Source organism: Engraulis encrasicolus, chromosome 4 (genome assembly GCF_034702125.1).
Source record: "Engraulis encrasicolus isolate BLACKSEA-1 chromosome 4, IST_EnEncr_1.0, whole genome shotgun sequence".
In the NCBI taxonomy this organism is placed as follows: Eukaryota; Metazoa; Chordata; class Actinopteri; order Clupeiformes; family Engraulidae; genus Engraulis; species Engraulis encrasicolus.
In genome coordinates this window covers 44,039,855-44,051,156 of record NC_085860.1, presented here as the reverse complement: position 1 = coordinate 44,051,156, position 11,302 = coordinate 44,039,855, and the positions used below count along the sequence as shown (strand labels likewise).

The window sequence follows — 11,302 nt, the reverse complement described above, 5'->3', positions numbered from 1 at the left end:
ATTAAAGTAGTTAAGGCACCTGCACTGGCACACAAAAAACACTTAAGTGCTTAAAATCCAAAAGAAAAAAAAAGCTACACACATTTTTCTAGAGCCCAACGGGGCTACTAATTAAACTTAGTTTCAATATGGCCATGCCACACACAACATGTGCCATTGTAAAGCACAGAATTTTTGGGTAAAGCCTACAACTGAATGTCTGCCTGCTGATGGTCTCGTTACAGCTTGCTACAGTTCACTCACATTAACAGTAACACATTATGAGGGTGGAGTCTCTGCTCATCACCTACCTAAATTATGTAAATATGGCAGTGTCATAAGGTGAAACAGAAATACACACCTTTTAAAACACAAAACACTGGCACAAAAAAGTCTTAAACAGAAAGTGCAGAAAGCTCTCTCTCTCTCTCTAGCCAGGGGGTAACGCCACATCCTCACCGGCAAATCACAAACACATACAGACTATCTTAAGAATTCGAAAATCTTGCGCCGCAGAGACATTGCTCTGGCAGAGCAGTTCTGCGCATCAAGCTCAAGAAAAACCTTCTGGATCACCTCAAATGTGTAGTTCAGTCCCTTCGGATATTCCATATTGCAGGCATACAGAAGCCCAAAGAGGTAGCCAACAGCAGAGGGCAAGTCGTTAATGTCGTCTAGGACCACTGTTTCCTCCAAGATGACGGCGATGTTGACGACATTGGGAAGAGACCTTCTTGCTGCCACACCATCATCTTCCACTACGGAAAGGATGCCGATCTTCACTCCTTTGGTGTACGTCTCTTCAGCATCAGTGTCCTGAGAATCAGAGAGAGAGAGAGAGAGAGAGAGAGAGAGAGAGAGAGAGAGAGAGAGAGAGAGAGAGAGAGAGAGAGAGATATGAAGGCATACTGTGCCAGCAAAATTGATATGTCTCTTGTATGCAAGGATACTAGCATAAGAACTTTTGATCACCTATACCAGTGATTCCCAACCAGAGGAATATGTGTATGCCTATGTATAGCTAGAGGTATGCGGACACACTGCTAGGGGTACATGGAGAAAGAAAGAAATGTATGAGCATAGTCACATTCAGATAGAGGAAGATCAGGGGGGAACTCATAGCATGATAAACAGGCTTAGGTTGTACGCAAAAAAATGGCTAGGGAGCTAAGCATTATTCATGGGTTATTTATTTCATAAAAAGTTAATAATGTAAAGCCAACCATGGGTTAGGAGTTGAGCTTGATAGTAGGCTGTCGGTTGGAGTCATGACAGTAGCAGGTGGAGGAGGGAATGAATAAAAGAAACCCTCTTTCCCCCATTCTCATCCACAATTGAGATGTCCAGCACATGGTAAATGGTCCCAACACTGCTCCCTTTGAAGTGCTTGTTGGGCTGTCCCCTTGCAAAGGTGAGGACTTACTCATCTTTTCTACTCCTTAGGATTAAGATTTTTGGTTTTCTTTACCATTTTTTTTTCAGTTTATTTTAGGATATGGTTATCTGGGTGCCAGCATAAACAGGCTATTATATGTGTAGGTCTAGGTATTGTTTTTGGACCCATGTATAACCTTGATTAGAGGGTGGAGTCTGTGTCTCTGGGTAGTGATGCACCCTATCCACCTGACCTGTTTACACCGGAGCAGTGACTATTTAAATGACACCTCCTACCCACAATCACATGCCTGATGAAGACCCTGTTGGGTCGAAAGGTTGTATGACCTGAATACTTTTCAAAGTGGAGCTAGTGTGCAGATCATGATTTTGTTCCGATGAGAGAGAAGTAATACTTACAAAGCATTTCCGGAAAAGGCACCCATTGTCTTCTTTCAGGACGAGAGGCAGTCCCTCCAAGGCAACGCGTTCCCTAAGGTCCGCAATGTCTGCCACCTGAATTTACATGTGTACATGACAAAAATATGTACTTTTTTCACTGCACTGTTGAAAATATGATGGGACACCAAAACAATACTATGCAACTCCCAGATATTTATACGTCTGATATCAGCCTGTGGGTTGAAAGGTAATAACCAATACAAGCCCTAAAAATAGCATAGTTGGACTTGAGCCGCCCGTGTCGTGCATTGTGTGCACAGTGATGGACACCTCATCAAGATTAATAAAGTGCCTCAGTACTCTCCTTCATTGTGTGAACCATCTCAGAGTATTTGGAAGCATTTGTACATGCAGACAAGTTACCTGGTCATCCAGAGGTGCAAGCAGTGTTGTAAGCTCAGATCCTGCAGACTCCTTCTTCTTCCTGTAGTACTTCAGCAATGCCGGAGTGAATCTTGCCAGTGATGATCGGAATGATGTCATGAGGTCAATTTGTGTGATGCGGAAGAATTCACGGCATATCTGTGGAAACAGTGAAAGAGTGTACTGTGTTGTAGTTAATTTACAAATTTGAAAGACAAACACAAAGAATCATGTACAAACTGGCATACGTTAAGACTAATATAGCAGGTACTGGCCTCATCTTTGAAGAACAGGGCAGGCCATCTGTCCCTCAGGACTTGGACAAGGGGTTGAATTTCAATAACCTCTCGGCGCCGAAGAGAAAAAGTAACATCCATTGTTTCTTTGATGAACTTGGCATCGAATGTCTTCTTTTCAGTTTCCTTCATCATTTGTGATCTTAGGTCATCAAGAGATTCGTCTGATTGCCCTTCCGCATGTGGAGGTAAAAAGTTTACCTCAGCTCTTCTTGCTTTTTTGAGGCGAAACTTCATCCCTTCCTCTGAATCAGCTTTCTTTTTGTTAACAGACACTTCTGCATGCCCAGCCTTACGCAACTTGGTTCGGTAATTTCCAACTTTAAACCAAAGGCTCACAAGCCAACCATCATACCCAGTTCCAGGACCATCTTCTGTGAGGCATGGGTGTTTTGCTACTAGTGCTGCGGCGTAACACTTCATATCTGCCTTGTCTGGGTAGCAATCTGACGCAAAAATGGACTCCACTATGGCAGTGATGATGGCAGACTTCATTTCTCTTGTGGGGACAATGGGAGTTTTGGTTTGCTTGTAGACCTCGTTCCCTTGCTTCAGCCGAAGCTCAACATCGAGTGAGAACTTGGGAATTTGAACAGATCCAGGTGACGGCAAATCTTTAGCAGCTTTGAGTTTTCTGTAAAAGTTTGGAGAACCCAATGTGTCCGAGTGACTAGATGTGCTTGCTGTGTCGAGTGATGACACAGAGCTTGTGTCTGACAGGGCGCATGCAGGTGACTCCATAGCAAGTGAAGCAATGTTGTCCCACACCACTTTTAGGACAGATCTGTCGGGAGGCAACTCATCAATGCTCTGCAAGTCAGTAAGGGCATTTTCAAAGTCAGGATCTTCAAATTGCAAAGAAAACTCTCCCTCCAGTTCAAGCATCTCTCTGAGAATATCCTTTAGATGGTCCACAGATTCCGGTACACTACGAAGCTGGACCCTCCGAAATCTGCCGGGGGAAATGCCCACTCGTAATAGCATTCTGAGGAGATAAAATGAACGGCAATGTAAGAGTTAGTCATGTGATACCAAAGCGATTGCACTGTTTTTTGAGCATGGTAATTTGCTATATCATGACTTTTCAAAGTACCTGATGTCCTAAAGTTACAGACACAATCCTGATGGGGGTAGGTCCAATTTTCCCTTGATAACCCTGAGCGTGTTTCAGACAGTAGTGTTTGACGCAGAGTGATCAACTTCACAGTGTTCGCACTGCACAGCACAGCACAGCACAGTCGGAGAGAGTTGTATCTGGAGGGGGGAAAAAAAGAATAAAATAATTAATTTCAACATCTGAATCAATCAACATTTGAAATCAATCTCAGATGGAGTTGTATGTTTCAAGTATGTTTTTCATTTTTAACATTAGCTATGTATTTAATATCAACTTTTTCACTTATTTATTCTCAGACCCATAATTTATGTGTCACTGTGCGATGCCATGGAACAGTACTTTGCTCTGAAATGGAACCTTACAGTGCACATTGATTGAAAAGGGGAAAATACACTTGGCTGTAAGTGATGAAGGATGGCTGGAAAAATATAATCTATTTCAGTACATTTATAGTTGTGAAAATAAGTGATTTAACTGCTCTTAAAGATCTTGGGAATTTGTCCCTCTGAAAGGCAGACTTTCCAGTAGGCAGACCTAAGAAATTGCCTAGGACCCCGACCAAATCTGTCCTCCATAGGGGCCCCAAGTTAACCGTCACACCAGTAAACCCACAAAAAAGTAGGCTTAGCCACATATGCAAAGTAATCGAAGATGGTGTACATGACTCAAAACACAGTAAATAGCAACAAAACACCGACATTTTTAAATAATATGACTTTAGGGCCCCATGTTGATATTTTGCCTAGGGCCCCAAAATGGCTAGATCCGCCCCTGGTCCCTCACATCATGCAGGAACAGAGGCATCTCGGGTGGGGGGGCGTGTGACATCTGATTTTGGGGTGTCGTCCCCCCCAAGGAAATGATTTCCTGTCTCTCCAATAAGCAATACATTTTAAGCCTTCACCAACATTATCATAAATTTGAATAGCATAGGAAATAAACAGACGTCCCTCTTTAAAAAAAAAAATAAAAAAAAATCTCACCAGTCACCTTTCCTTTGAATCAGTCTGCACAACTACAGCTGTTGCTTTGGGGGGGGGTTGGGGGGGGAAGCATCCAGACCCTCCGAAGGGGGGAATGATGGGAAAAGTTTGAGAACCACTGATATAGCCCATCTTAAATGAAACTGGAAACATGAGCATCAACCTTGAATTGACATGATATAATGCAACTAAATGGCAAGAGAAATCAATTATCTTTGATATAGTATTGTTCTTTGCATAGCCTATTGTAGTTCTGTGATTTGAAAGTCATGCAGACAAAAGTATAACTCAATGAAATAAATACTAAAAATGAGCTGTTCTGGCCGTGGTTAAAATAAGTTGTAAGTTGCGTCAATGTCCTTCAGGGCGTTTCTGACAACGGTTGAAATACAACAAATAAAAGGGACAAATGCTTTGTAGCCTACAATATTAACCACGTTAAGAAATAAGTAGTGGAGATGGAAGATGGGCTAGCCGTCTGGCAGTCTCTCTTGAGTGAAACAGAACAAGCATGATATTTATTTAACTGGGAATACAATTCATATCCGTGGGGAATTAGTTATAGTGGGGCTGGGGCCGTTACACCATAAACACCTTTTTAAATGTTACTTTCGACGCCACGGAGCTGGCTCGCTGGAAGTGCTTACACAGTGCCCCTGCGTTACGAACGCTTAATAACCATTCTACAAGAGGTAGCCTACACACACGCGACTGACGAGCACAGCCAGGGAGAAGGCATCATCCACGTTTTCACGGACAGCGTTTTTCACAACCCAACACAATATAGGTCCTACACAGTGGAAAACACAAGTTTGCCGTGTCTCGCACCACCATCTAGCAATCACGTGTATTCAAAGACAGTTCTAATTCCCCAACTCGGTCGGCTGTCCTGCCCTGTCCTTAGCGCATTCTGTTCTGTTCACCTCTGTCAATCGTGCTTTGTGAATTGTGGTAAATATCAAACGCCGACACGGGAAACACACATGAATGCAAGCCAAGTGGTATTTTCCACTGGAAAACCCGTTGTTTAAACACGAGTTTCCGAGACTTGTGTACACAAGTTTCGAAGAGCACATTAATGCACAGTTACTTCACAATCACCAAACACCATTCACTATCACAAGTCATCATAGCAACGAAAGGGCATTCATGGCGGCAGATTGCATTAGTCAACTAGAGCTCTACTCTAAAATTACAGGTTTTATTTAACCTCAATCAAGCCAAATATTACACATTCAAGTTGTTGGACATTAGGCTACTAGCCATAAGGAGAGGACGGGGACTTAGCACGAGAGGACTCCAATTCTCCCATTAATCCCATAGTCAACACATAGAAGGCTTTTTGAAAAGACATTGTGGTTTCCTTTGATGCTTAAAATAATGTAATGTAGGAAACAAAGATTGGGCGCCTCTCAATTGATGACGGAGAACGAATGCACAGCTAGCTAGCTAATCACCTGTTACACGCTACAACCCTGATGGGTGATGCCCAGGCTACATTTAAAAGAAATTAACTGAAACTGAAATTATATAGCCTGACATGTGTCAGACTAGAAATTATACACAGAAGTTTTGATTGATAGAACAGAATTAATCTTACCCTTATCAAGTGTTGGTAGACTTCAGGTGGCAAAATCCATGGAAATCGAAGCCAAGCACTTTGAAATGTCTGGCCCGCCCTTTTCATTTACCAGGAGAATCCCCGTAGCTGTAAATGTTGCTCGTGCGCATGCGCGGTTCAGGGCTTTCTACTTCAAAGTTGAAGTTCCATCAAGATACTTCAACATCAAGGTTATGTTAAATCAGACATTCAATTTCACAATATTAACTCGGAAAAATGGTTGAAATTAATGTCAATTGTGAGTATTGAAAGGCAACTTTATAATTTCTGTTTTGTCAACTGAAAATCATTTGTCAGTGTAACTGATGCCAAGTTTTGATTTTTACAGTGTGTGTTCAATTTTGGCTTGAAATGACTGGGAGCGGGACTTATTCACTCTCTCCAGTTCTTATTGACCTATTCCGAGTCAACGTCCTCATGAATGCGTGCACATTGTTGACTCAAACACACCAGAGATGTTGTAAGGATATTATGAGAGACTCCACTCTTCTGGGTGGTACTGCACTCTAGGGGTAGTGCAGACTCCATTCAGAAAGAACGGGCTGCTGCGCTCTCTCGACAGCGGCCACTAGGAGAACTGCAGGCATGGGTAAAATAGGGAGTGGTGAGTCTGTATGTAACAGTGTAACAGGCTGACAGTGCAGACACTAAAGAGAGAAAAACTGCCGTTCTGAAGCGTGTACGTTGATAAAAAATAGAGATTCCGAAAAGTACACTTGTTATGCTATTTTGAGAGGGAAGAGGCTGTTCCAGAAGCATAGGAGATGTTTGTTGTTACAAGACATCAAACTACTGACTGAACTGATGACATCGCCACGAATGCCCGTGTCTGCGGTGCTCACTGCATATCTGAAGTTAGCGCGAGCATCCGTTATCTCATTTAGGAAAAAACATCTGTCGAGTCTCTGTACAAGTGAACGGAGCATGGACGATTTTGAGGCAGTGGTGCCCACGCAGCCAGGTTACGTCATACCTGTTTAAAAACTCTAAAGGGGTCTATACTACCTCCATGGTATAAACAGTTTGGCAGGAGGCCCGCTGAGTGATTGGTAGCTGTCATTACCTGCTCCCGCCTTTGTGGAGATTTATCCCCTCCTACCCATTCATCTGTCTTGTGCAAAGACTCTTGAATTCTCCCACCGCTTCCCCAAACATTTCACTAGTGGTCCCACTCTACCCTCCCTCTACGCACAGGGAGGTGCCAGCGGATCTGCTTAGAGCATCCCGGGACCAAGGCCAGCTACCTTTTACTTTACTTTACTTTACTTTACTTTACTTTACTTTACTTTACTTTACTTTACTTTACTTTATTTCTTCAGGACATTGCACATTAATGAACATATACATACATGTACATATATGTAAATATGCCAGATTGTAGCCCAAGGGCTAATTTCCATCTGGTGTCCAAAATAGGCAGGCTAGATGTTTACAAGCAATAGAATTTAAAATCCCAAACATTCATCCAATATCCAAACAGACTGTTAGTAACAAAAGAAATAAAACCCACTACAGAAGCAAAAAGCATGCATGTAAATAAAAGAAAAAGAGAAAAGAAAAAGGTCCCAAAATAGGGCCATGTGTTATGTGACTGTGTGTGTGCGTGTGTGCGTGTACACTGTGTAGAGGCTCAGACCATCAGTGTGAACATGTTTGTTGGGCTCGAAGCCACTTTTTATACTCCATCTTAAAGGTGGCTAAAGAGGGACATTCCCTTATATGCAGGGGAATAGAGTTCCATAATGTGCCGCCTTTAGTAGCTAATGCATTTTGACTGAAAGAGGTTTTCCTATAAGGAATCTCTACATCTTTATTGACCACTGCTCGAGTTACTCGTGCTTGACGATATTTTATAAAATCCTGTAAACAAGGTGGCGCCAGGCCATGCAAAGCTTTATAAAAAAGACAGCTATAGGAGAATTTACAGAAATTGTCAAAACTCAGTAGGTTGTACTTACGGTATCTAAAATGTTACAATGGTGGTATGAAAGAGGTTTTTTTTATCTAAGATTGTCAGTGCTTTTTTAAATAAACTCTCCACTGGTTTAAGAGTAGTGGATCCCACCATGGTCCAGCTAGTAATGCAATAGCTTAGGTGAGAAAATATCATTGCATGCAAGTATGTCAGAGCAGCACTATTTGACATATCACCTCTTATGAACCTGAAGTTGTAGAGATTAAATTTTATTTTTTTTGTTATCATTTTTATATGTTTTTTTTTTTTTTAAAGATTGGAGTCTAGAATGACTCCTAGATATTTAAAATCTGTGACCACTTCTAGCTGTTCACTACCAAGAGTGACCCCAGGCTGAGACAGTCCAGGGGAAGGTTGCTTAGAAAAATACAAACAAACCGTTTTCTTTGCATTCAGAATAAGGCATGATTTCTCTAGCCATGTTCGTATGTGTGTAAGAGCTGTAGAGAGTACACGTGCTGCTTCAACAGGGGTTTTAGCTTGGGTGAAGATGACTGTGTCGTCAGCATAGAGCTGAATATTAACATGTGGACAATGTTCAGGTAAGTCATTAATATAGAGGGAAAATAAAAGAGGCCCCAGAATGGACCCTTGGGGGACCCCTACTGGGCAGTTGATGAAGGTGGACCTTGAACCATCCACCACGGTACATTGTTCTCTATTTGCTAAGTATGAATGGAACCATGATCTACCTTTAGCAGAGAAATTAAAATGAATTAATTTTGATAATAAAACATTATGGTTGACCGTATCAAATGCTCGTTTTAAGTCCAAGAACACGGCACCAACACAACCATTTTTATCTAGATGGCATTTGTTCATTTCCATAAACATGGCCAGTGCAGTCTCAGTAGAATGGTTAGGGCGAAACCCAAACTGCATTGGATGCAGGGGTGTTTGACTATTACTGAGAAAAGCAATGATTTGTTTAGAGACCCATTTTTCAATGATTTTTTAAATGACAGGTAATATGCTGATTGGTCTATAGTTGTTCATGTCAGTTTTGTCGCCTGCTTTAAATACAGGGGTGACAGTAGCCAGTTTCCATGCCTTAGGGACAGTGGAAGTTTCTATAGATAAGTTAATAATGTGTGTGAGTGGGGGTGCAAGTGCCTCTTTGTGAAGTTTCAGAAAGTTAGCATCAAGACCATGAACATCCCTGGCTTTAGAATTGTTCAAGGCTGTTATGATCTTCCCATCTCCTTTGGCATTGTCTATATGCAACTCTAATGTTACTTTATTTCTGGCCCTAGTGAAATTCATCCTGTCTGTGTTAAGCCCAAACCTCCAAACCTCCAAACATGCTTACACCAAGCACTCAAGGGCAAACTAGGGAATTGTCAATTGCTTACGCACAATTTTCACAACTGGGTTGTTTTTCCCAAAACTCTGAACAGAAATTCAACAACAGTACTACCCACAAAAAAAATGCAAAACAGAGTTTCACTCCATTAAAATGTAACACACTTTTAAATACTTTTAGCGCACATTTCAAAGGCAGGCACTTGCATCGCACCTCACATTTACAATGACATTAAGATGTCTATAGCAGAGAATTATGTGCATTTGCAAAAAAGTTTCAAGGCAAAACATTGATTTCACTGACTTGAGAGGTTGTTGTGAAATCTGAGAATTAGGATTTAGGATTAGGATTTTTTATTGCCATAGATAACTTTTTTGTGGGTTAGTAGTTGACTGTAAGTACGCAAATTCAGTTTTTGTCATGGTAAGTTTGCGTCACGATGTCTGTAGGTCTTCAGTATAGATTTTGCAAGTGAGGTTCTCAGTCTACAGACCGTGTACAGGACAGAACTTTTTTTCTGACTTATTACCTATGAAGGTGATTGCGTAATTAGCATGTTGCCTCGTTCACCTGTACAGTAATACAAAAGGCAAAGCGTTGGCACTTCATATATGTTGACAGATAGTCATATTGCCCCACAGCAATTCCTTTACAGTGTAACAGAAATCTAGGATTATTGTTCCCCTTGTGTTTTTTGATACGTGTTTTGGGGCGGGGGTTCAAGTTTATTTAGATAGGATGGCAAAGAGTGGTATAGGAAACAAGTGTGAGGGAGAGGCGGGGGAGTATCAGGAAATTACCAGGCCCGGGAATCAAACTCGGGTTGCCCACTCTAAAGTCCAGTGTCCAGCCAACTAAGCCACAGCTGGGCCGCTCCCCTTGTGTTTTACAGCACAAATGTATTTTCTTCATTTGTATTATATTTATATAGTCATTACTCACAAACATAATGCTAGCAAAAAAAGTCTTGTTGCCTGACAAATCCCACAGTAACCTGTGTTTCGCATGTACTTCACAACACAAATGCGTTTTGGATTTATCTTATTGTGACAGAAGACAATTGCATTCAATGCAGACTCCACAACTTCTCATTCTCCAGTAAAATCATGTTTACAACCCTTTATTTGCCGTGTTTATGTGTCTGACCCTGCATGTCAAGACCAGAGAGAGATTGTCATAGTACCCGGGGGGCAACTGTACACATTGTACCTCAGGCCAGTGTTTGAATTACAGTGTGTGGCGGGCTAATGCAGTCCCAGGCTGAAGGTTAATGGTGTTGACATTGTGTCGGTTCAGACGGGTTAAGGGCTGTGATTGTAAGGGCTTATTGGCTGCGGACCCTGGCCCATCCTCCAACCTCCACCCTCCACCCTCCAAGCTTCTTGTCAACCACCCTCCACACATCGCCATCGCTGATGGGTGGATCGGAGGGCATAGTTGGAGGCAAGAGGATGGGGAGACAAACTCACACACACACACACACACACACACACACACACACACACACACACACACACACACACACACACACACACACACACACACACACACTTACACACAAGTGAACGCACACAAACAAGTGAATACAAATCCATGCACACACACAAATGCGCACGCACATGCACTAATGCATGTGCACGCACGCACTCGCGCACGCACACACGCACGCACACACACACACACACACACAGTCAGATAGACAAGGGTGTCCTTGGGGAGCTCAGAGAAGCAATCTGGTGCTGACCGAGGGCTCGGTTTGCCAAGAGGCAGGAGACGGGTCTTCGGCGAAGTCTGAGAACCGCGGACCCCGTGGGAATCTACCCAGGATA

At 42.4% G+C, this 11,302-nt stretch overlaps 1 protein-coding gene across 1 annotated transcript; it reads right to left on the bottom strand.

Annotated features, from left to right (window-relative positions):
- Positions 1-462: 462 nt before the first annotated feature.
- LOC134448097 (uncharacterized) lies at positions 463-3,642 on the bottom strand. The gene is made up of 5 exons (XM_063197853.1): positions 3,568-3,642; positions 2,454-3,459; positions 2,179-2,337; positions 1,774-1,869; positions 463-795 (listed from the first exon to the last, which is right to left on the bottom strand). The coding sequence occupies exons 2-5, from the start codon at positions 3,456-3,458 to the stop codon at positions 463-465; spliced, it is 1,593 nt and encodes a 530-aa protein (XP_063053923.1). The 5' UTR covers position 3,459; positions 3,568-3,642.
- Positions 3,643-11,302: the final 7,660 nt, after the last annotated feature.